Source organism: Camelus dromedarius, chromosome 16 (genome assembly GCF_036321535.1).
Source record: "Camelus dromedarius isolate mCamDro1 chromosome 16, mCamDro1.pat, whole genome shotgun sequence".
NCBI classification, from domain to species: domain Eukaryota; kingdom Metazoa; phylum Chordata; class Mammalia; order Artiodactyla; family Camelidae; genus Camelus; species Camelus dromedarius.
The window spans coordinates 55,569,065-55,594,070 of record NC_087451.1 but is presented as its reverse complement, the minus strand read 5'-3'; the positions used below and the strand labels follow the sequence as shown (position 1 = coordinate 55,594,070).

General features: G+C 53.4%; 1 protein-coding gene across 1 annotated transcript; it reads right to left on the bottom strand.

Moving 5' to 3' along the window:
• Nucleotides 1–412: 412 nt before the first annotated feature.
• Nucleotides 413–23,838, bottom strand: ERBB2 (erb-b2 receptor tyrosine kinase 2). Its single transcript, XM_031468198.2, has 27 exons — nucleotides 23,517–23,838; nucleotides 17,197–17,348; nucleotides 16,081–16,294; nucleotides 15,204–15,338; nucleotides 14,577–14,645; nucleotides 14,281–14,396; nucleotides 14,014–14,155; nucleotides 13,092–13,211; nucleotides 12,681–12,807; nucleotides 10,421–10,494; nucleotides 10,245–10,335; nucleotides 9,806–10,005; nucleotides 9,308–9,440; nucleotides 9,135–9,225; nucleotides 8,253–8,413; nucleotides 6,700–6,747; nucleotides 5,263–5,401; nucleotides 5,058–5,180; nucleotides 4,690–4,788; nucleotides 3,938–4,123; nucleotides 3,648–3,803; nucleotides 3,465–3,540; nucleotides 2,995–3,141; nucleotides 2,497–2,594; nucleotides 2,106–2,294; nucleotides 1,562–1,814; nucleotides 413–1,421 (listed from the first exon to the last, which is right to left on the bottom strand). Exons 1-27 carry the CDS (start codon nucleotides 23,587–23,589, stop codon nucleotides 1,066–1,068), a joined length of 3,768 nt encoding a protein of 1,255 aa, XP_031324058.1. The 5' UTR covers nucleotides 23,590–23,838; the 3' UTR covers nucleotides 413–1,065.
• Between the last annotated feature and the right edge of the window lie 1,168 nt (nucleotides 23,839–25,006).

The window sequence follows — 25,006 nt, the reverse complement described above, 5'->3', positions numbered from 1 at the left end:
GCTGGGTGGGCTTTTTCTGGATAGCTGCCCCTAATTCAATGATCTCTTCTCTCATAGCCAAGGCAAGGAAAATGAGTCACACAGTAGGTGCTGCCTCGTCTTTCCTCTATCATTCCCCAACTCCCTCTACCCACAGGGAAGAAATTACCCCCCTTTTCATGGGTGGCCTTAGAAGTTCATTTTTCCTAAGGAAGAATGATCTGGTCATCAGAGGGCTCTCAGATCAGAATCCCAACTCTTGAGTTTCCCCCCAACCCAAAAGCCAGGAAACTGGAAGCAGGCTCCTTATTCAAGCTTCCTGAAGATTCTTAGCCAATCCCTCCAGGAAAGATGAATTAATTAAATGTAAGTTAGGAGGTAAGCGGTAATGGGACGGCTTAGAGCCACCCCCAGATATAGGCTGGTACCCAGCTGTTTTCTAAAATATATTTGCAAATGGAGAAAGTGGGTACGGAGAAGGGACATGCCTCCCTCAACCCCAGGGATCCCCCCCTTCCACAGTACCCACTCTCCACCGAGTCCTTATTTCATCTTAAAAAAACAAACAAAAAAACATAAGTAAAAACAAAACCAAAAAAGCACTCTGTACAAGGGCTGGATCTGGGCGCTGCTGCTGCTCCCTTCTTCCCAGGGGCAGCAGTCTCAGGACAGTCTCCAAATGGGTTGCTCTGGCTCCTAGACACCCACCGTGGGGCCTCGTCCCCTCCTGGGCCCAGCTCCCCTAAGTCCTTCAGTGCCAAGGATCTGGAAGACGACAATCAGGCTGAGCTGCTCCCTCAGAGAAGGAGACTGTGGCTGTGGCATCCAGTGGGCCCTAGAGTTTGCTGGGGCAGGCAGGGCTCCAAAGTTAATCAAGACTCCCAGTGCTGCCCCCTCTTCCAACCAGGCTGAACCACTCTCAGCCACCCAGGAATTGGAGTAGGAAGGAAGACTCCTGGCATGGCAGGCTCCCCTGGATGTGGTCCAAGGGCCCTCTCCCTGCCTTGTCCCCGACACGGGCCAGAAGTCAGGCCTTCCACACACCCTGAGGGTTCAGCAGAGCCTCAGCAGACCTGGCCTTTTGGCTCATACTGGAGCGTCCAGACCCAGGTACTCGGGGTTCTCTGCTGTAGGGGTCCCTTCAAAGGTGCTGGGTGGAGCGCCCCGCTCTGATGGGTCCTGGTCCCAGTAATAGAGGTTGTCAAAGGCTGGGCTGAAGGCTGGAGAAGGGCGAGACTGAGGGGCAGCCCTGCCTTGGGGTGCCAAGTACTCAGGGTTCTCCACAGCAGCCCCAAAGGCAAAAACGTCTTTGACAACGCCATTCTTCCCTGGGGAAAGAGTCTTGGGCCTTTCCAGAGTGGCACCAGCAGGTCGAGAAGGAGGCAGAGGACCCTCTAGGGGTGAGGGTGGCTGTGGTCGAACCTCTGGCTGGTTCACGTATTCTGAAAGGACAAGAAAAGGAAGCTTGTTGGGGAAGGAAACCACGTGTCCTGACTATTACCGCTGCCCCCACAGTGGACCCTGGACCGAGTACCTCCAACTCCCACCTCCCAGCCTCTCATCTCGGGCCTGGACTCCATACCGGGTTGGGGGCTGCAGGTCAGAGGGGCAACGTAGCCATCGGTCTCAGGAGGCAGGGGTCCTGTGGGGTCCTCACTGTACCGCTGTAGAGGGCTGGAGTCATGCTGGGGGAGGGTCTGTAGCCCCTTGGCTGCCCCCATTCCCAAGTCGCCGTCAAATACATCAGAGCCAGCCCCTTCTGAAGGTGCCAGTGGAGACTTGGGGGGCTCCTCCTCAGAGGGCTCCAGCCCCAGCATCAGCTCACCACCGCCACTCTGAGGACAGAGAGAAGGTCATAATGGGAATCACTCATGATCTGGGATGGAGACCCCATGGGAACTGACAGGGTCACAGGAGATAAACAGAAGTCACCTCTGGGGTATGACATAGTCACCGTGGAGAGAATAGGGTCACACTTGGGAAGCTGTAGGAATCCTTTTTAGATATAATGGGGTCTCCTCCATGAGAGGTGATGGTTGGGGGGACATCAGAGAGAGGGACCCTAGTCCACTGGGGTTGGGGGAGGTAACAAAACACACCCACCACAGTGTGACGGGGGCACTGACCCTGGTGGATGTGCTGCGGTGCCTGCGGTGGGCTGTGCCCCCAGCGCCCAGGGCAGGGTCTGGGCAGAAGAAGCCCTGCTGGGGTACTAGGTACTCCTCAGCATCCACCAGATCCCCCATGTCGTCATCCTCCAGCAGTGAGCGGTAGAAGGTGCTGTCCAAAGGGCTGGCAGGGCCCAAGTCCTCATTCTGGGGAGGAGGGAGACAGTATGGCAGCCTCTCTCCAGCCCAGCGTGCAGCCTCCTAAGGGAGGCTCAAGGAGGGCAAGAGGTGTGCCAAGTCCAGCAACGGCCGGGCTCTGAGGCCTGGGATCCAGGAATCGTCTCCCTTTCCTCCCTCCGCGGGAAAGTGCTCTTAGCACTGGCAGGGATGGGGTGGAAAGGCCCAGTACCTGGATGACCACAAAACGCTGGGGGTCCCTGGCCATGCGGGAGAATTCGGCCACCAATTCCCGGAACCTCGGCCGACATTCAGAGTCAATCATCCAACCTGGGGGCGGGAGGGAGCTCAGCATCTCAGTTCTGGCTCCAGCCTGTGTGCACCCTCACCCCTCCACCCCTACCCCGGTCTAGACCACCCCAGTTACTAGAGTCCAAAGCCCTTAGGTGGTAGAGGAGAGGTACCAGACCAGGTCCTGAGCCAGAACCTTTGAGAATCTCTACTAGTTTCCCCTTTTTATTTTGCACATAAGTCTCTTTCTAGCTGGTCCTTGATAGCGCCTCTGGACTGGTACTGTAAAAGGGAAGTGAGATGCTTTTGAGGCTCCGTTAACCATATCAGAGCCCTGGGGTCCAAGTACATCCTGCTCTTGGCCCCCTCCCATGCCCTTTGTAGGTGCCTTGACCCTCCCACTCCTCCTCCAAGCAGCCCACATGGCTTAGCCACGCACATTTGACCATGATCATGTAGACATCAATGGTGCAGATGGGGGGCTGGGGCAGCCGTTCCCCCTTCTCCAGCAGGTCAGGGATCTCCCGGGCTGGGATTCCATCATAAGGTTTGGCCCCAAAAGTCATCAGCTCCCACACAGTCACACCTGAGGCAGAGATGGGGTTAAGAGGCAGGGGGGCCAGAGGGAGCTTTAGTGTACTGAGCCCCAGAGGCTTTGCCCAAGAGCCTGGCACCATGAGGGAAGGACGGGAGAGATGCAGTGCCAAGGGGCAGGATACCAGTCTTCCCCCATCCCTGGGAAGCATATAGACCTAGGCAGATTGAAGCACTGGCAGCCCCTTCCTTCCCTCCCACATTCATGATACAGCGTCTTCATTAACTCACCCCATCCCAGCTCTCATCCTTCCACCCACATCCCCCCAGGGCCATGGCTCCTTGTCCACCCTCCCAACCCACCCTGTCACACACCATAGCTCCACACATCACTCTGGTGGGTGAACCGCCGGCGGAGAATGGACTCCAATGCCATCCACTTGATGGGCACCTGGGAGAGCAGAGAAAGAAGTCCTCAAACCAGGGAGATGGGCATTCTGAGTTCTCCCAGAAGCCAGACCCCACTCCACCCTGCTTCACTCTGCCCCCTCCTCTAACCTTGCCCCCATCTGCGTGGTACTCCGTCTCATCAATGTCCAGTAGCCGAGCCAGCCCAAAGTCTGTAATCTTGACGTGGTTGGGACTCTTGACCAGCACATTGCGGGCAGCCAGGTCCCTGTGCACAAGCCGCACATCCTCCAAGTAGCTCATCCCCTGGGATCAGAGGCATCTGCGTGGACCTCGCTCTGCCAAAACTCTCCCAGGAAACCTCCCCATCCTAGCCCTAAATGGAGACAGAGGCTTGCTCCCAAGGGCACTTGCAGAGTGCAGGTCACTCAAGTGCATACCTTGGCAATCTGCACACACCAGTTCAACAGGTCCTGGGAGCCCAGGCGCCCGCGGTGTTCTCGGACGTGGTCCAGGAGGCAGCCGTAGGGCATGAGCTGTGTCACCAGCTGCACCGTGGATGTCAGGCAAATGCCCAGGAGGCGGGACACATATGGGGAGCCTACTCCAGCCATCACATATGCTTCCTGGGAGCAAGGGTACACACCGAGAGGGTATGGGAAACCACTAACCTCCAACCATCATATACCCCTCACAAGGACTGAGGCATGCCTGGGGACCCTCACCCGATCCAACCCATTCATCACAAACCAGAACCATGGCCCAGGGAAGTTAAGAGTAGAGGTTTGGTGGGGGAGGGTATAGCTCAGTGGTAGTGTGTGCTTAGCTTGCACGAGATCCTGAGTTCAATCCCCAGTATCTCCTTTAAAAATAAATAAATAAACCCAATTACCTCCACCTCCAAAATAAACAAACAAAAAGAGTAGAGGTTTGGGAAATCACAAAGTATCTCCAGGGGAGGGTGTAGCTCAAGTGGTAGAGCACATGCCTACCATACACAAGGTCCTGGGTTCAATCCCCAGTACCTCCTCTAATAAATAAATAAATAAGTAAACCTAACTACTCCCCCCACCAAAATACAAAAACAAACAAAAACCCAAAGTGTCTCCCAAAACCCCCAGAGACAAGAGCCCAGACCTGTAGCCAGGAGGTGCCCCCTGTACTCCCAGCTGGATAGGGTGGAAGAGCTTACATCCAAGATTTCTTTGTTGGCTTTGGGGGATGTGTTTTCCCTCAACACTTTGATGGCCACTGGGATTTTCACATTTTCCCCATCAGGGATCCAGATGCCCTGCAGAGAGGAAGATGTGAGTAGGCAGAGGGCCGGCCAGATCCAACTTGCAGTCGTCCAGGGGGTCGTTGCTTGTGCTCCCAATACCCCTCCCCATCCTTAGGCCAACCCCATTATTTAGCAACAACCGCTCTATTTCAGCCCACTCGCCACTCCAGTTCCCCTTATTCCAGCCTCTGTAGCTGCTGTCTTCCCCAGCAAAACCCTCGGCCACACCTTGATGCATCCTCCGGGACCGCCCACCCCGGGACTTTGGCCCCACCCCTGACCTTGTAGACTGTGCCGAAAGCTCCGGATCCAAGCACCTTCACCTTCCTCAGCTCCGTCTCTTTCAAGATCCGCATCTGAGCTTGATTGGGCATCGCTCCGCTTGGGGTCAGGGGCTCCACCAGCTGGGGTGAGGGGGTGGTGCGTCAGTGGCGCCGACTGCGCCGCAGACCCCAGGGCGACAGAAAAGCCCTCAGACCGCCTCACCTCGGTTTCCTGCAGCAGCCTCCGCATCGTGTACTTCCGGATCTTCTGCCGCCTTCGCTTAATTAGGATGCCGAAGACCAGCCCCATGACTACGGCCAGCAGAATGCCCACCACAGCGGCAATGATGGACGTCACAGGGCTAGGGGCATGAGCCAGGGTCAGGGATTGGGGACCAGTCTGGGGCAGGAGGGACGAAGGGGGTCCCATGGAGGGGCATGAAGGTCACTGGTATTTGGAAAGGGAAGTTGGAAGGATGACCCACAGGCTCCCATCCTGTTTTACCTACTCTAAGACATCCGTTGGCTACTTGCTACCTCCAGAATAAAGTCCAAACTCCTTGCTGTATTCAAAACAGTCTCCACCCACATCTCCAAGTTGTCTCCGCTCTTGCCCATGGCTCTAGCCCTTGATTTTCAAACTTCCTCACAAAAATCACTAGGGAGCTTGTTAATATGCAAAAGTCTGGAGCCCCACCCTCAGAGATTCTGATTGTGGTACAGGGTGGGGCCCAGGCACCTGCACCCAGTGATTCTGATAGCCTAGCCAAACTTTTCACTATAGGTCATGATGTATGCACTTCCCAGCCTATTTCTTCTGCCTGGACCACTATTTCTGCATGAGATCTTTCAAGACTCAACTCTTCCTGGGATAGATGGAGCTCCTTGGTGCTAGCCCTACGTCCTTGTCTTCCTTGTCCCCCTCCCTTGCTTAACCAAGGGCTAGCACATCACAGACCTCTAGTGAGTGTTTGTTTCATGGACAAATGCTTACCGAGGACCTACTCCAATCTCTTTTTCTCCCCAAAGTCCTTCCCAAAACACCCTGCTGCCCAGAAATCAAGTCCAATGATGGCAGTGATGGACGTCATAGGGCCTGTGGCCTAATGGTGAGGAGATCCTGTGCCCTGACCTGACTCAGACTTTACCCCTTACTCCCTCTCTGCTTACTCAGCAGCCCACCACAGCAGAACCTTCATCAAACACATCCTAGACTTTCCTGACCCCTCTCTCGCCATGCTGCCCAGTTGCTTTCCTCCTAATACAAGTGACCCTCTTTCAAGACCTGGCTCACATGCCACCTCCTCCTTGAAGCCTCCCCCTGCCCCCAGTTAAGAATTCATCATCCCATCCTTAGTGCCACAGCTGCGAGCTCTCTTTTCAATGTGCCTTGGATTAACACTGCCTGTGTTCCTGACGAGACACATGGCTACTCGAGGGGGTAGCTGGGGAGGTGCTGGGTGTCTTCGCCATCTTTTCCTGTTCCCTGCCCCCCAAGCATCCCGAGCAGGTCCTCCACCCACTGGTTGAAGCTAATTGAAAAGAGGATCAGTACGGGAAGAATGGGCTGGGGAGGGACATGTATCATGTCAGGAGACCCCCTCTCTGCAGTGGTGACCACCCAGGGCAATGTGGGATGAGTCCTGGGGACCAGGCTGACCTGGCTCTCTGCTCAGCGGGGCAGCCCTTGTCATCCAGGTCCACACAGCTGCAGGGGAGAGAGTTTCGTCAACAAGGCTGGGAACCACCTCCTGCACTCACTCCAGCCACACAGTATTCCCGGAGGTGGGTGTGGCTGGGTTTATTATCCCTATTTGACAAAGGCAGAAACTGGGCTCAAGGTCTCTCACCCCACAGGGGAGTCCTTCTCCAGTCTGCAAACCTGCATCCCCTGCTCCCCCACATCTCCCTGTGGTGAGTAGGAAGTGGGGGGCACCCAAAGGAGCATCAAATCCAAAAAGTTTGGCCATTCCCTCTGTAAAGGATGCCAGGGTAGTAATTGGGCACAACCTCTGCAGAGGACAGTTCGGCAATACTGTGACCCAGCAGTTCCATCTCTCAGGACAGACTCTAAAAATGCCAGTACCTACACACTACGGGACATGTACAAGATGCTTACTTATACATGGAGCTCAAGTGCAACAGACTGCAATAAATAAATCTAAAAAAATAAAGGAAACAAGCTCAATCAATATCCCTCAAACAGGGACGTGGTTGAGTAATACTACATCCATGTTGTAGACTGAGTAGTTTAAAAAAAAAAAGAGGTGAGATCCATGTGTACTCACAAGAAAGGACTGCCAAGATACTTAACGGGTGGGGGGAGAGCAGGGGATCAAAGTGTAGAACAAAATGTAGAGGACAATCCCATTTACATTAAAAGATACACACACACACAAAACCCAAAACTGATTATATATGAGTTAGACGAAATTGTTCAAAAATAGATGAGCTTGATGAAATTGTCATTTCTCGGTCATTTTTGACTTGCAAAAACAGCAATGTTATAGGACTCAACCTAACATAAATGTAAAATACACTGATGTAAATGTGTAGAGAAAAGTCTGGAAGGATGCACACACCGGAGTGAGCTGGTGGTTCTCTGCAGGGAAGGGAGGGCCTGGGTGGGTGGGGAAGTGGATGAAAGGGCACATCTGCTTTATGATGTTTATACTTTGATACTGCTGAAAATGTGTGTCACAAGAATGTATGCATGTGTTCCACGTGTAATTAAAGATAACTAAGTGAAAAAAATGGGTAGAAAAACACTGCAAGAAAAATTGCAATGTTGAGTGAGGAAAAGCAATTTGCAAACAATATGTGTGGTCTATGATCCCATTTTGGTAAAAAAAGAAATACATACTAGAATGTGCACAGATGAGAACTGGAGAATAATAATACATAAACAGATTGTATTTGTTATAATAATAATATATATACATTAGCATGTGCACCAATAAAAAAGCTGGAGGAAAAATATTGCAAATTATTAACAGTGGGATAGAATTGCTAACACTATTCATTTATCTTTCACAGTTTAATTTAAAAAATTTTAACATGTGTCACTTTTGTGATCAGAAAAAAAAAAAAGATATAAAAAAGTAAGGGTCTCAGGTTAAGTAAAAGCAGAGTTGTCCCACTTTTACAATAGAAGCCCCAGAGAGGCTCCTGGAATGAAGCCCTTCTTTCTGTGGAAAAGCCCCTCAGACTCACGAGTGGGTGCAGTTGATGGGGCACGGCTGGCACGTGCCCTCCTCATCTGGGAACTTCCAGATGGGCATGAACGAGAGGTCAGGCTTCACACCACTGGGGCAGCGAGCCACGCAGAATGGAGGATCCTTGTAGTGGGTGCAAGCCACACACTGGTCAGCCTCCTGAGGAGGGGAGGAAGGGCTTGTGGGGGGCTGGCACCGACCCCCCCAGGGCAGCAGGATCAGGCCCTTGGGTCCCCTTTGTGCTTCCCAGCCGCCCAGTAGCATTTGTCACCTTGCTCCTGGGACAGCCCCAGACCCGCTGAGTCTGCTGCCCCTGTTCCGCGCCCAGCTCCCCAAAGCCTGATCCCTGGCCTGGTGACGGGGGAGGGGGGAGGGTAAGGGAGGGTAGGGGAGGGTGAGGGTGGGGGACGGGTTATTACCTAAGGTATAACAGCAAGTAATAATAGTAACTATTTTTAAAAATGTTTTTCCTGTGCTTAGGCACTGTGCCAAACCCTATTTTAAGTTAATTCTTACTGCATCCCAGTGTGGTAGGTACTAGTATATTATTCATTTTACGAATGAGCAAACCAAGGTTGGAAGTGGGGCCAAGGTTGGAGTTGAATCCAGGTGATCTGATGCCTGAGCCCCCAGGTCTAACCACCCAGGCATAGCCACAGCCAAGAGCGCAGGCTTCCCTGGGCCCTTCTCATGGTCTGGAGGGCCTCAGGGTCCACGATTCCCCAGCACCCCAGCCTCCTTCCACCCTCCTACTGTTCAACTCTGAGCTTGGAGCCCTCCTCGGGGATATATTTTACCAGACTTGGTCAGGTCCCCCTAGCAGCACCCCCAGCCCCACCCTATTTCCCTTCACTCAGCTCTGGGCCCACCAGCACCTCACCGAGCCAGAGCAGGTCACCGAGCCGTTCTGGGGCTGACACTCGGGGTGGCACGGCAGACAGTGCCTGTCCTTCACGTACTCCCGGGGGACCCTGAGGGGAAGACGGCTGGTGAAGGGGTCTGGAAGGAGCCCCTGTGCCTTGCTCCAGCCGCCCCCTCCTCCGCCCCACGTACCCCTGCAGTACTCGGCATTCCTCCACGCACTCCTGACCCCGAAGGAACTGGCTGCAGTTGACACACTGGGTGGGTCCCGGACCCCAGCAATGCCCATGGGCACACAGCGAGTGGCAGGTCAGGCCCTTGCCCACTGCAGTGAGGAGGAAGGGGTCAGAGGGGACTCTTAAGGGAGGCTCCAGGTCCAAGTGAGCCAGGGAAAGCATCTGTGGGAATCACTCTGGGCTGGAAAGGTGGGGATAGGTGCTGAGCAAAGCTGGGAGAGGAGCATTCTGGCGGTCCAGGAACAGAGAGGAAAGGGAAGGGAGGGATGCCAAGGCAGGACCCAGCTAGAAGCCATGCCAAGAGGTCGGGCCAGCCAGAACTGTGTCAAGAATGGTGCACCAGGGAAAGGCAGACACATGCATGAGGAAGTCCCAGACTGCTGCTGCCAGGGGCCCATGGGCATCCCGTGTGCGGGCAGACAGGGAGCGTGCGGTGCTGGGCTCCCTGTCTTACCGCACTCATCCTCTGGCCGGTTAGCACTGTGGAGCAGGGCCTGGTGGGGGTTCCGGAAGAGCTGGTCCCAGGGCACCGTGTGTACGAAGCAGAGGTGGGCGTTGCGGTGGATGAGGGCCAGCCCACTGCCCAGTTCCCGCAGTGAGCGCAGCCCCAGCCAGCTGATGCCCAGCCCTTGCAGGGTCAGCGAGTAGGCACCCCTGTGGGAGGAGGAGTGCTCAAATGCAGGGGCGGTGCACTGCTGACCCTCCCCAGTCAACGAAGGCTGCCCTCGCCTTCCTCCTGTCCCCCGCACACACTATAAACTCCCATGGAAAAGTTGCTGCTGGAGTCCCTGGGGAACAGGAAGCTTCCCCCTCCAAACCCCCACACCCAAAGCTTTTCCCAGGCCTCCTGGGACAGCTCCTCCCCCATCAGGCCCCCCTCCCCCGGTGCTCACTCATGCAGAATTCGTCCCCGGATTACTCGCAGGTTCTGGAAGACACTGAGGTCAGGCAGGCTGTCTGGCCATGCTGAGATGTACAGGTAACCTGCAGGCACAGATGAGGCTAGGGGTGTGGGGACAGGACGAGGACCCTCAGCCCCATCAGAGCAGGATTCAGAGGCAGAGCCCACCTGTGATCTCCTCCAGAGACTCAAACACTCTGAGCTGCTCAGGCTGGAGGGGGCCAGTGTTGGAGGCTGGGTCCCTAGAAGGAGGATTAGGAGAGGAGTCAATAGGGACAAGAAGTGGGTGGCATGACTCCCGAGCTGGCCCTGCCACCCTCCCCAACCTCCCTTCCACTTAAACCCTTTGCCCATCAAGCCCGGCTGCTCCCATCCTGAGCTTCAAAGCCCAGGCCCTAGTTTGGCAGGATCTGTCAAAACAGTATTTATATCCTTTGATCTAGAAACCCTACTTCTAGGAATGTGGCCTAGAGAGACACTGGTCCCTGTTCCCAAAGGCATGTAGAAGGCAGAACTGTTAGAGCCAAAATTTAAAAAACCTAAAAATTTTTTAAATATTTAAATTTTAAAATTTAAAATTTAAATTTTGAAAAATTAAAGACCTAAATACCCATCAGTAAACAGGAGAGCTGTTAAATATAACCCTGACCTATCCAGACAGTAGACAAAAACTAACATTTAAGAGCACGTAGCATCTGCTGGGCACAGCTGTAAAAGCTTTACAAATATTAACTCATTCAAACTTTATAACCACCTTAAGAGAGTGGGACTATTTTTGCCCCCATTTAACCAACGAGGAAACTGAGGCACAGCAAGAAGGCCACATGACTAGCAAGTGGTAAAGCTGGGTCTTGAGCCGAGGCAACCTAGGCTCTTAGCTGCTACTCTTCACTACCACCTGCTCTATAGCTGTTGAAAGAACAAAGCAGTGGACATGAATGAACTGTCATGACCAGCTCTCCAAAGCCAAGGCAGACGGTACTCACAACATGCTCCCATTTTAAATCAACCCCTCCCCATCAAATAACTAAAACTATGTTTCTCTGTGCGTGTGTATCTACGTATGGATTAATGGTCTAGGACACACACAAACTTTCCAGTGGTCTCCTCTGGAAAGGGGAGTAGAGTTGGAGGAAGTGTTGAAGGGAATTTTCTCCTTTTAAAATATTTATTTTATTATTATTATTTTTTCCCTTCTCAGAGGCATGGGGGATTGAACCCAGGACCTCATGCATGCCAAGCACAAACTCTACTGCTAAGCTACACTCCCCCACCCCCTCCTTTTTTAAATACATTTTATTGAAGTATAATTCACATACAACAAATTGCACAGATTTTTGGTGTACAGTTTGATGAGTTTTGTCAAATGCATTCACTCACACATCCACCACCCCAACTGATATACAGAACATTTCTATCACTTTCCATCATTTCTATCATTTTCATTGTGTCCTTTTCCAGGCTGGCGCAAACACTGTTCTGATTTCTCTCACCACAGAGTGGTTTTGCCTGTTCTACAGCAAAGGGAATCTTACAGTGTGGACTCTCTCTTGTTTGGCTTATTTCACTCAACAGAATGTTTCTGAGACACATTCGTGTTTTTCTGTATATCAGTAGTCTGTTCCTTTTATTGCTGAGAATTTCATTGTATGGACACACCACCTTTTACAGTTGACCCTTGAACAACACCTGGGTTAAGGGTGCCGACCCCACCACACAGCCGAAAATCCAAGTATAAATTCACAGTCAGCCCTCTGTATCCACGGTTCCGGATTCAACCAATCCCAAATTGTCCAATACTGCAGTACATACTTATTGAAAAAACTCTGCATTTAATTGGACCTGCACAGTTCAAATCTGTGATGTCCACGGGTCAACTGTATTTATTCATTCAGCTTTTTTTAAATCTCTCTGATGGAAACTTTTCTTAATTACAGCAGAGTTGATCTACAATGTTGTGTTAGTTTCTGGTATATAGCAAAGTGATTCAGTCATACATATATATATTCTTTTTCAGATTCTTTTCCATTATAGGTTATCACAAGGTATTGAATATAGTTCCTTGTGCTATACAGTAGGAACTTGTTTATCTTTTTTTATATATTATTTATCTCTTGACATACATTTGCATGATTTCCAATTTGGGGAAATTATGAATAAAACTACTATGAACTCACTAAGAATTTTACTTTATCCGGATAGCTTGACCCCCATACAAGTGCATGTTCATGGATAACATGGTATTTATGAGAATCCCCCCCAAAAGTCTCTGCTTCCTCTGGTCTTCCACTTGCTTCCTTTGCACTCCTGGCCTCCCACCTTTCCACCTCTGTCTCCCGCCATCCCCACTTCGGGGTGCTCAGAGTTCAGTGACTGCCCTGATGCTGCCTCAGGCTGTGTGCCCACCCTTAACTACCAGTATCCTTACCCTTCAAAGCTCTCTGGCAGAAATGCCAGGCTCCCAAAGATCTTCTTGCAGCCGGTAAACTCCTGGATATTGGCACTGGTGACTGCCCTCACCTCCCGCAGGTGTTCCATGCCCAGACCATAGCACACTGTGGGGAGGGGGGGGAGGGGGCCCATCTCAGCCTCCACAAGGAGCACCAGGAATTCGAACTCCTGGGTCCTGTCCACAGTCCCATCCTGGAGCCACATCCTCCCTCCCCACATTGGCAGGAGACACAGGGGAACTTGTGGGACTGGTCTAGGGAGGGAGGGCCAGGGTAGAGTCAGTGGGAGAAAAAGACTGGGTCCCGGGAGGGTCTGAGGAAGGGTGGGACAGTGGGCTAGGTAGGGCAACAGGAACTGCAGCCTGGCTCAAGGGGTGGCCAGTGGGTACCTCGGGCACAGGGCTTGCTGCACTTCTCACATCGCTGGGTTCCATCCTCGGCTGTCACCTCTTGGTTGTTCAGGGGACAAACCAGAGTGCAGGATCCCACGTCCGTAGACAGGTAGTTGTCTGAGGAGATCAGGATCATGTGTTCATGCCCCACCTTGAGCTGTGTCACTATGCCCAGCTAGCACAATAAGTATGATATTGACCAGTACTGGGGTGCCCTTACAACATACCTGAGCCCTGGATACCCACCTCCTCCTCACAACAGCCTAGAGCAGAGTTTTCTTTAAATTACTCAGTCATTGTGCTAGTAAGTGGAGGAGCCAGGATCTGAGCCCAAATGGCCTGGCTCTACACTCTGTACTCTCACCCATCGTGGGGAGGGTACGACCAGGACCCAAGAGCCCACTCCTGTCTCCAGTGAGAGGAGAAAAGAGGTCCCCAGGTCTGAGGCCAGTCTCTAAATGCCCATCAGTAAAGAAGGGAGCTGGTAAATAAAACTCTGATCTATCTACACCATAGAATAAAAATGAACATTTAGGGGTGCTTAATATCTTCTGAGCACAGCTGTAAGAGCTTTACAAATATTAATTCATTCAAACTTTATAAGCACCTTATGATGATGGGATTATTTTAGCTTCCATTTAACAGATGAGGACACCAAGACACAGAAAGTAGGTCACATGACTAGTAAGTAGCAGAGCTGGGTCTCAAACCCAGGCAATCTGGCTCCTGAGCCTGGCTCTTAGCTGCCACTCTTTTGCCACGTGCGCCACAGCTGTTGAAGGAACAAGTCAGCGCATCACGAACTGTCATCACCAGCTCTCCAAGGCCAGGGGCAGACAGTACTCACAGCATGTTCCCATTGACATAAACCAAGCTCCCCAGCAAAACTGCTCAAACTACGTTTCTCCCTGGCACTCACAAGGACAGGCGGTCACACAGCTGGCACCAAAGGTATAACGGCCCTCGGGGTTGGGCATGGACTCGAAGGTGTCCGTGTTGTAGGTGACCAGAGCCGGGCAATGCAGCTCACAGATGCCGCTGTGGTTGAAGTGGAGGCAGGCCTAGGGGACAGGCAGCTGGTGGGCACTGGGCTGTTTTGCCCTGATGTGCCAGGGTCCACAGGATAGCACCAGGTGGGATGCCCCACCCTTTGCACCCCGAGGGCTGGGGCTCAGGGGGCACGTACCAGGCAGTCAGAGTGCTTGGGGCCCGTGCAGCCGGCAGCACACTGCTCATGGCAGCAGTCAGTGGGCTGCGGACCCTTACAGCGGGCACAGCCACTGGCACAGACGGTTCCTGTCACTGTCAGGAAAAGGGTGGGATGAGGGGGTGGGATGAGGGCTGGGCGGGAACCCAGGCCCCAGACTCTCACCAGCATCACCTTCTGGGGAGATCACCTGTCCCTGGGAAGATGCCGAAGTCTGGCACCCCCTTCCCATGTCATCTTTATTCCACCCAGCCCCTGGCCCCCCCATGACTCACAGCTCTGACAGTCCTCGGAACTTTCTCCCCAGCAGTGGGAAGCTTTACAAGCTGGAGAACAGGGTGGGCCTGGGGAAAGAAACAGAAAGACAGTGAGAGCAACAAAGGCCAGGAGACAGAATGCACAGCGAGGAAGAGGGAGAGACTCGGACGGGAAAAGAGGACTCCAAAAATCAGAGGCACGGCGAGGGTGGTGCTGGAGAGGGTATATAGCTCAGTGGTAGAGTGCGTGCCTAGCATGCACAAGGTCCTGGGTTCGATCTCCAGTACCTGCCTTAAAATAAACAAATAGGAGGATGGTATAGCCCAAGTGGTAGAGCGCATGCTTAGCATGCATGAAGTCCTGGATTCAATCCCCAGTACCTCCTCTAAAAATAAAGAAGTAAACCTAATTACCTCCCCACCACCACCACCACCAAGAAGATAAAATTAAAAAAAATCAAAAACAGAGGCACAATCTAGAATGAGATAGGACAGAAAACCACAAAGATGGAGAGACACAGAGAAAGAGGAAACGGCGGCGGAGGGCGGCAGAGTGGGGCGGGGAGCAAGCCAGGACTTGGAGTGGGTGGGCTGCATGAGAAAGAGGCAGCTGCCGGGGGAGGGGGGGCGGGGGGCGTGGCTTACAGTCCCGCGAGCGGTTGGTGTCTATCAGCATGAGGGCCGGCTGGTTGTTCTTGTGGAAGATGTCCTTCCACAAAATCGTGTCCTGGTAGCAAAGCTGGGGGTTTCGCTGGATCAGGACCCCTCCCTTCAGGATCTCTGTGGGACGAGCAACAATCAGGGGCTTCTTTCCCTAACTTTCATCTTGGGGCCCGCCCGCCTTCTACAAGGGAAGCAGCCCTCTTAACCAAGCCCTACGTTCCTCTGAGAGCAGAGAAGACGCCTTCAGCATCTTTTAGCCCCGCCAATACCACCTTCAACACACGTGCACAAGTAGAGATCCAGGAAGGAGTGTGTTGTCCCTGTCACTCTCTCCTCTCCTCCCACCTCTACTCTGTGCACATTGCTTAGCGGCTAAATGAATGTGAAACCCGGCCTCGCCAATACTAACTGCGTAACCTTAAGCAAGTCACATCCTCTGTAAACCTCCGTTTTTCTCATCTGTAAAATGAGAATAATATTGATGCTTCCCTTGCAAGATTACAGCACAACTGAAATGGGATCACGCATGCAAAGTACCTAGCACACAGAGTTTGGGACACTGTCAGCTCCAGGGCTGCTGTGTACAGTGGCACAGGTTGTTCACTGTACATGTGTACTCAACCATGAAGTGGGCAAGAACCCGGCCTAATTATCAAACTATGTGGGCTGGCACAAGCTGTCACTTCCTGAGAAAAGAAATCTTTTTTGAGTCTTCACAAGGGTGACTTCCCTAGCTCCAACTGCACCCATCCAGAAAAGGGACCCCACTTTTGATTCACACAAAGACTCCCCATGGCCAGCAGCAGCCCTGGTCAGCTCTCAATAAGCAGCAGAAAGTTTCAGTGATAATGATGACCACCTGTGAGGCTTCGCAGCTGCAGTTCCTGTAGCCCTCCTGGGGTGGCCCCTACAGCAGGGGTGGCACTTTCCAGAAGGTCTGCATTGTCCAGCACAGCCAGGGCGTAGTTGTCCTCAAAGAGCTGGGTGCCTCGCACGATTCGCAGCCTCTGCAGTGGGACCCGACTCACCTGGTTGTGAGCGATGAGGACGTAGCCCTGCACCTCCTGGATATCCTGGGAGGGGACAGGGTAGGGGAGGGCTGAGGCAGGCCTGGACCCTGTAACACCACTATCACCCCCGCCAAGGCCGCCTCAAGGTTACCCTGTGCTTGAGGATCTTGGGCAAGGCCCCCATCCACTGAGCAGTCCTGATCCCTCAGGCATAAAATGGAGACCCCCACCTCCCCGGACTAGATCCTAGTTGGATCAAGAAAGAAAATGGTCAGGCGAGCACTCTGTAAATTGAGCAAGTGCCCCACCATCTCTGCACCTCAGATTCTTCATCTGGAAAAGGAAAGTTCTGGAGGAGATGATGTCTGTGATTTCGCAGATTAAGCACTGCACATGTGGCCCCACTCCAGGGCGCCATGGACACAACCCAGAGGCTGCTTTCCATTCTCCCTCCTGCTCCTGAACCTTTCACATACATTTCCCATTTGATCTATTTGACCTTCAAAATGAGCTCCCCAGGGGGGAGTCCAAGCATGCCTATTGTTCCCAATATGCAGATAGGGAAAGTGAGTTCCAGTGATGCCTGGACCACATTCGCATGGCTTGTCAGTGGCAGAACTGAACCTAGAATTCACCAGTCCTTGTATTACTCCAGGAAGCAGAGGAACAGGCTGGGGCAGTTGGACAAGGGCAGGTGATCATGCTGGCAAGAGAGCAAAAAACTGAGGAGAGAAACAGATGCATTCCACCCAGGGATGTCCATGGCCACCCACATTATGGAGAGGGAGTCAACTGGTCTTGCAGTAGAACGGATAGGGGTTAGGCATAAGAAAGGACTTCCCAGCTGAGGAGCCACAGCAAAAGAGGAAGTACAGGGAGGAGAGCCCTCTTCTACTACCCATCTGCAAGCAGAGGGCTCAGTCCAGCAGGAAGCAGGGCCTGGCTGGGTTGACTATGGGCCTCACCTGCAGGAAGGAGAGGCTGGCGTTAGCGGGCAGGTAGGTGAGCTCCAGGTTACCCTGTACCACCTGACAGCCCTGGTAGAGGTAGCGGAGCATGTCCAGGTGGGTCTCGGGACTGGCTGGGAGCCGCAGCTTCATGTCCGTGCCGGTGCACACTGTCCAGAGAGAGAAGATGGGTCAGAGGGCACTGCCCAGTGAGCTTCTCCAACCTGGCCACTTCTGCCACTCACTCCCCCAGAGTCACGCCATCTCAGACAGCAAGAAAGCACAATGCAAGGACCCCTCCTCCCATGTCCCTTGTACCTGCAGAATGTGTAACAGCAAAAAAAAAAATCTGCAGGTTTGGAAAGAGGAAGGAAATTGGGGAGAGCCTCCCCTGACCTGGCCCAGCCTGCTTATCCTGAGGGGGCCTCCACTGTGCCAGTCCTAGGGAGCTTGCCTGCCCGATCCAGGGTGCTGACTGGCAAAGAAAGCTTTCCTTTGTCCCAAAGGCACGACTCAGGGCCAACGGGTAAAAATCCCCCAAGAGAGGCGAGGATGAATCATGAATCCTCTGGATACCCCCTGCCCGTCTCCCAGGCAAACAAACTCAGGGCATTCTCCCTACCCCATTCCAATGCCACCCACATGCCTACTTCCTGGCAAGGGATACCTACCCCCTCAATGCCACCCAGAAAGTGGGGAGAGGGTCAGCTGGAGTCATAGCTGGGGCATGGGGACCCCCAGGGGCCTGGTCACTGCAGGGACTCTGGAATTCCCCCAGGCAGAGAAAAGAAGCATTAGACCACAACTCTGGGCATCCGGACCCGGGCTGCAGGTGCTGGGCCAGAGCGGTGCCTACTCCTACGCTGGTACCTCATCCTTGCCACCTCCTCAGGGCAAGACTCCAGAACCAGCTGGCAGAAACTCCTGCCACAAGGGCACTATGTCAGTCCTGTGTACCTGCCCAGTGCCAGCCATCAGCCAAGGGGCATCAAGATGAACTGCCCCCTGGCCCACCGCTACCCTGGCCGGGTGTCTCTGAGACCACGAAGCCCAGAGATACTGTAAGGGGGGCAAACTACCCTTGGTAAGGGGGCACTCTGGGCAGCAGCTGGCAACATGCCTGCCAGCAGGGGGGAGATTAAAGTGCCCAGTTGAACCCGTTTTTCTGCTCCGGTGAGAAGATGAATCACCTGGTGCGTCTTGCCTAGGAGGGTGTGCCGGGGGAGGTGGGAGGAGGGCACCCCCAGAGACGAGGTCCACAGGTGCCTGAGCTGCCCGGGACTCCTGCTGGTCCCCACTCTACCTCCTAGACTACGTGCAGGTTCAGGGGGACAGCACAGTGGCTGACTTCGAGGTCTGAGACTAGGGGTCCTTGTCTCCCAGCAACTTGGAGCCTAACATCAGATCCTAGGGGGTAATAAGTGAGACCCCCTGCCTCCAGAAGCCGGGGGAAAGGCTGGTGGGACAAGCCACCAGGGTTCTGGCCTGAGCCAATGGCCATGAGCTGGCAGCCTCCCAGGAACTCCCAGAGTGGTCTCTGTTCCTACCCCCTGGCCAGATAGGAAAGGAAGCAAAAATGGAGGAAGGGGAGGGCCCAGAAATAGAACTCAAGCCCTCCCCCCTCCCCAGATTCCCAAGAGAAACAAGAGCTGGGGGTGGCAGGCCAGGCCCAAAATAACGCCCGCTGCCAGGACCTCCCCCGGCCTCGGCTGCTTCAGCTGCTTTGTAGGCACAGCTGTCTCCAGGCCCAGACCCCAAGGCCCTGGCCCAGGCCCGGGACGGAGACCAGCAGAGCTGGGGCTGGAGCCGGTCTCCACCCCCCGCAGCCCTCTGCCGCCTCTAAGGGACACCAGCTGCGGTAGCCAGGCAATGGGAAAACAACAACGGCAACACTGGGGGCAACCACATCAACTGAGCGCCTACTGTGTGCCAGGCAGGACCTCTGGGTGGAGCCTAGTACTCCAGAGGCTGGGACTCTAACCCCAATTTTGCAAAAAAAGGAAACTGAGGCTGACAGGGGTTATTCTCCCAAGATCAGAAAGCTTGTGAGCAAGAGAGGCAGGATTTGAACTTGAGTCTGCCCAACATTAGCTCCCACATTCCTTCCACTAGGCCTGACTGCACACACACCCCACCCCACACCCTGTGCAAAGGTAAATACACACCAGGTCTGTTGATGCCACTGATTACATTACAGGCTGGGGGGGGGGGGGCGGGCAGAGTGGCTGAGTTGGGCTGGGCGGGAGGAGCAGAAAGAGTAGTAGCCCCGCCCCAAGAGTAAGTTTGTGGCTGTTTTGAGTCTGATTCGAATCTGATTAAGACTAAGTGTTTGCAACAGATGATAAAAGTTGGGGCTCTGAGAACTTACTCCAGGGAGCTGGAGGCTTTCATGCTAATAACCCCCAACCTGACATGAAGCCAAGAAAGAGTCTGGACACCTCCCCTACCTCCACCTCCCTCCCCTTCACCAGGGCCCTCCAGACCTCCCTCCCATCCTCCATCTCCTCACTCATCTCCCCTCCCCAGTCCTCACCGTGGTCCCCATATCCACTCTGTCCCAGTTGATTTTCTTGGAGGGAAGGAGATCCTATTCCACACAGAAGAGCTGTCTCCAGAACACCTGCCTCTCAGGAGCCCAAACCTCCAGATCTCCGGGGCAAAGTCGATATGAGGCAGAACCAGCCCAGAGTCCAGGCAGGGCACACAGAGAGCCCCTCATACATGTTTTCAGGATGAATGAATGGATTAAAAATAAATGAAGTCCAATCAAGAGTCTCCAAACCAAAAGGGACCAGTTGAAGTCACAGCATCCAGTCCTCTGCTCAGAGGCTGGTCTCGGTCCCCATGTCCCTCTGGCTGGACATCAGTGGGCAGGGCTTGGTCCCAGCTCCGGGGTGCTCTCAGGTAGATTCTCTCTTTCCCAGCAGCTTCCCCCATTTTTTTGAACTTCAGCCCCAGCGGCTTCTCTTGCCCACCAGCATGAAAGCCAACACTTCCTTTGATTTCCATGAACACTACCTGCTCCCCAAAGCTCATCTCCCCCAGACCCACAGGGCCAGAGCCCATTCTAGTGACACCAGGACTCACTCACCACACACACCCCATATTTCAGACTGGGAACCGGGCTCAGATCATTAGTCCAGAACCCTAAATGGGTCGCTTACTGTGACCTTGACTAAATCCCTGGACCTCAAGAGTAAAGGCCAAATCAGATTCACCTCTATGCCCAAGAGTGCCTGTGACTTAGTAGACACTCCTAGAATATTTACCAACCTGAACTTGGCTGTAAGGAGGGGATAATAACACAATAACAACTCTTATTCTCTGCAGAGAAATTAAATGAGAGTTAAATGAGATAATGAATCCAGAAACAGTCTGTAAACGTGACAAGGCTTTGTAAACAGAGCTGGGGCAACACAAACATTGGCTATAATAATGCTCCTAGTCCTTAACAGAGCACACACCCCTTGCCCTCCCTAGGCTTTCTTTCCAGGGCAGGGGAGGAGAGGAGGCCTGGCAGGAGATGAGAGTGTCACCCCAGAAGGGCTTCTCACAAGGAAGGGAGGGTGATCACTTTCTAGATCATCCCAGCACCCAGGGACAGACACAAGTATCCTGGTCCTTCCCCAGTCCCCCAGCCCCAGCCCCACACTACTCCAACTGTCTCCCTCACCCACAGCCCTGTAGGTTCCCCTGGCCTCTGCCCCGCTCCTGCCCTCAGTCCCCTGCCACACTAGAGGGCTCAAGAGGAAGGCAGACATGGCCTGGACAAGGAAGGAGAGGGCTCCAAAGCCAAGAGGGAACCTGGAGAGGGAGCCAGCTCACTCTCATTTTCTAAAGCCTAGATAAGGGAGGTCACTCACTTGAATAACAGAATAGCACCTCTACCCAAGTCTAGCCACCTGACTGTCCCTGAGGCTCTGCTTAACGCATTCCTGTCAAATGGATAAGACTGACCAATTCTTAACGTCTCCTCATTGGAACCAAAAAATGCCCTGGACATTATTGGGTCACTGTGAAGCCTTGGATAAAACACTCCATTTCTTTGAACTTCAGTTTTCTCATTTGTGCACCTATAGGATTGTTGCAGAGATGAAATGAAACTGTAATGGGTAAGAACATAGCATACAGAAAGTACGTGGTACTTTTTTTAAAAAGTTAAAGCAAGAGAAGTTCATACAGTCGGAGCCTGGGTAATTCCAAACCAAGAGAAAATGAAGAGTGCTTTGTATTTGACTTTGTAATACAATATATTTTCTCTTTTTGCAGTTGATCCTCTTTTCAATTATTTTTGTTATGAACATTAAAATGAGGTTACTTTTCCTAAGTATAGCAAAAAAAAAAAAAAAAGGAGGTTGTTGGGAGAATTATTTGGGAATTAAACTGAGCTCTGCAAAGATGTGTTTGCTGCACTTTACAAAACCTTGACCTCTAAGAAAAGGAAATCCCAACCCTCTGAGCTTTCTCCATCTCCTTTTCCCCCACATTCCTGCCCCAGCCCTCAGCGCGGACATATACAGGGAGTGTTAGAGGCAGCTGGGTGGGGCCCTGCCATTTTAGCCAATCCCCTGCACAACACACCCAACATTTCTCTCTGTACCCGGAGGTGCTGGCCCAGGGGTGAGGGATACACGAGGGGCCCCCAGTCATCAGTCATGGGGGCGGGAGAACCGACCCCTCAGATCCCAGCACTGCAGCAAGCTGGCCACTCTCCACCTGCTCAACTCCCAGGCTCAGGTGAGGAGGGCAGCAGCTCAGGCTGACAGCCCAGCTGGGCCTCTCTCTTCTCAGCAGAAGGTCAAGGGTGAAGACGCCCGCTTGGGAAACAGGGAAGGGAAGGGGAGGCTCCTTTCTCAGAGAGAAGGCATGGGGCCACCTCCTGCTGTTTACAGCAGATCTTAAGGGAGTTCCTTGAGAGGGCAGAGTTCAGCAGGGAGATGGCTGTTTGGCCACACAAAGCTCAGACACACAAACACACAGACCACACAACTCAAGAACACCCTCACATAGACGCCACTCAGATAATACAGCAAAGCTCTGACAGAGGGACCCTCGTGCAACACACGGACAGACTGACACCCCCTCCTTCTCTGGACTCTCTGACCCATGGAGACCACCCACTACAGAACCCATTCTCATTCGGTCTTGCCCACAACTGGGTGATGCAGGGAGCAGGGTTCTCCAGTGTTCGAAGTAGATGGATATCGTTATTTCAAAGGTGTGGTTGGGGTTCCCACTGCCTGAGGTCCAATCTGGGATTTATCACACTTGCTGCTACTTAACCTCTTTAAGCCCAGGTCTTCATATTTCTGGAAAAGGGGAACACTAGTTAGCAGAACTTCTCTTAGAGGATTGTTCTGAAGCTTAAAGGAGGGAACACAGGCAAAACATGCACAGCACCTGGCCAGAGTGTATCTCCAGCGAAAGTGAGCTTTATTCGTTATGGACAGATGGGGCAAGACACACACTGCCACCGCCCCCAGCACCCTTCCCCACACCCAGAACGCAGGAAAAGGCAGGACCTACCCGCATCTGGTCCTATTCCTTATTCTCCCTCCTCCCTCCACCTGCCCAGGAATCCCTCCCTCAGAGCTCTCCCACTTTATGTCCCCAGACCAGGAAACCCACCACCACCCCTCCGAGGCCCATGCCCTCCAAATGTCACAAAGCGCACAGTCCCCGAAGTCGGCCCCTAAAGAAACTTGTTCAAAACAAACGTCTCCCCCTTCCCCCATCCCAGACTCCAGCGTGAGGCAACTCTGAAGTCCGACCGCCCAGCCTCTGCTCCCCGGCTCCGGCTGGACAGGTTGCTTTCCCCACCTCCCCCCTCCACACCCCGACGCTGCTGAAGCTGGAGTAACTAACTCGACCGAAAGGGGGCGGGGAGGGGGCCGGGCAGAAGGGACCCCCAGGAATCCAGCCCAGTCCAGTCTGGAGGCGGAGGCTGCCAACTGGAAAGGCTTTGAGAGAGGACCTTGAGGGGCTCAAGAAAGGGGAGAACGAACACACACACACCCACACACCGTGCAATTCACCCTTTGAGGGAAACTTTCTGAACAATTTCAGAGAACTTTTTGACAAGTTCCGGAGCCGTCGCGGAGTCTGCAAACGCCGGTCCCTTGAATGGGACATCTAGAGCGGCTCCGGGTGTAATCGCCCCCCTGCCCCACCTTCTCTAGTCCTTCCGTGCCGAGGGCCGGCGGCTCTGAGCTCCTGGACTGCCCGAAACTTCGGGTCGGGAATCTCGGTTGGTGCCTCCGCCTGCCCGGGGATTTCGGCGAGGGTCCCAGGCGGCAGGGTCCCGTCGCCGCTCCCTGCCCTCCCCAGCCCAGACCCACCTTGAGTGCCCGCGGCTCCGGAGGGCAGGAGGGCGAGGAGGAGCCCCCAGCGGCACCAGGCCGCCAGCTCCATGGTGCTCACTGCGGCTCCGGCCCCATGGCTCCGGCTGGACCAGGCGGGCAGGGCGCCGGGCGGGCGAGGGGAGGGGGCCGGGCGCTTGCACCGGAAAGGGCACCCCGCGGAGGGGCGGCCGGCTGCCTCGCGGGCTCTTCTCGGCTCTGTGGGCACGATGGAGGGGAATCTCAGCTCCACAACTTCATTCGTGTACTTCCTCAAGGCAGCCCTCCTCCTCCAGCCTCCTCCTCCTCCTCCCGTGATTGGGAGCAAGCGCGCTCACAGCTCGCCCCCCCCACCCCCTCCAACCGCATTCCAGCAAGTCCCTGGGAGTGGCAACTCCCAGCTTCACTTTCTCCCTCTCTCCGCGCAGGCCTGGGGTGCGTTGTTCCCAGCGCCCCGGACGCCGGGGTTGCCCGCAGCAGTTCTCAGCCGTTTCCATGGAGAACCCGACAAAACAGAGGAGGCTGATCGCGCCCCCTCCCTCGGGAATCTGGAGCAAACTAGCTTACAACATCCTTAACTTTCTTTTAAGTCGCAGGTTTTATCTTGAACATTCCTTGCCGTTTGCATCTTACTCCATCACATGCCTATTTGTTTTAATATCAAATAATGGTTTTCCTACCACATCCTCAAGTAAAATTGCTAGTCAAGAAAGGGAATGTGTTGTGTTTAACCTGCGGCTTCAAGGACTCCCTAGCATACCTTCTTGAATCTTTTAGGTATCTTTTCCAGTCTGAAAAGCATGGTTTTAAGGGGGTCCACAAGTCTGGGGAGAGAGTCAAGTTGGAGAAACCTTCATCTCAATCCTTCAAAGAACATCCTTGTTTCTTTACCAGACACTCAGCACCCAATTCCTCCAAGGATCCTTCTCTGTCCCTTGTCTTTTATTAGCCTGCTCAATTCCACCTCCCCACTTTGCATTCCACCTGGAGCCCCTGACCCTGTTCCTAAGGCCCGGCTGGCGGTGGGGAGGGGGGTTGGAAAGAAGGTGTGTTTTTGTTGGAAATGTTAACGAAATAATTGCACAAAATATACTTAAGTTATTTGTTGTTTATCTGAAATTCAAATTTAACTGGGCATTTTTATTTTTATTTGCTAAATCCGGCAACTCTGTTTGGAATGCTCAGCCTAGAGGATGCCTGTGCTGGTCAAGAGGGGATCAGAGGCACCTACTGGGGACTGGAGAAGGAAGGACATTAGCATTTCTTAAACTGCTTCCTTATTCCTAGCTTGGGTCTAGGCCGGCACTTTCACAGGAGGGGACTTGAGAACAGGGCACCCTGGGATCAGAATGACCTCAGTTCAAATCTCAACTCCATCACATGTTAGCTGTGTGAGCTTGGGCAAGTGACCGAGCCACTCTAGATCTTAGTTTGCTCACTTGTAAACAGCATCTGGCATACCGTGCTAGGGGTTAAAGGAGATAATACTC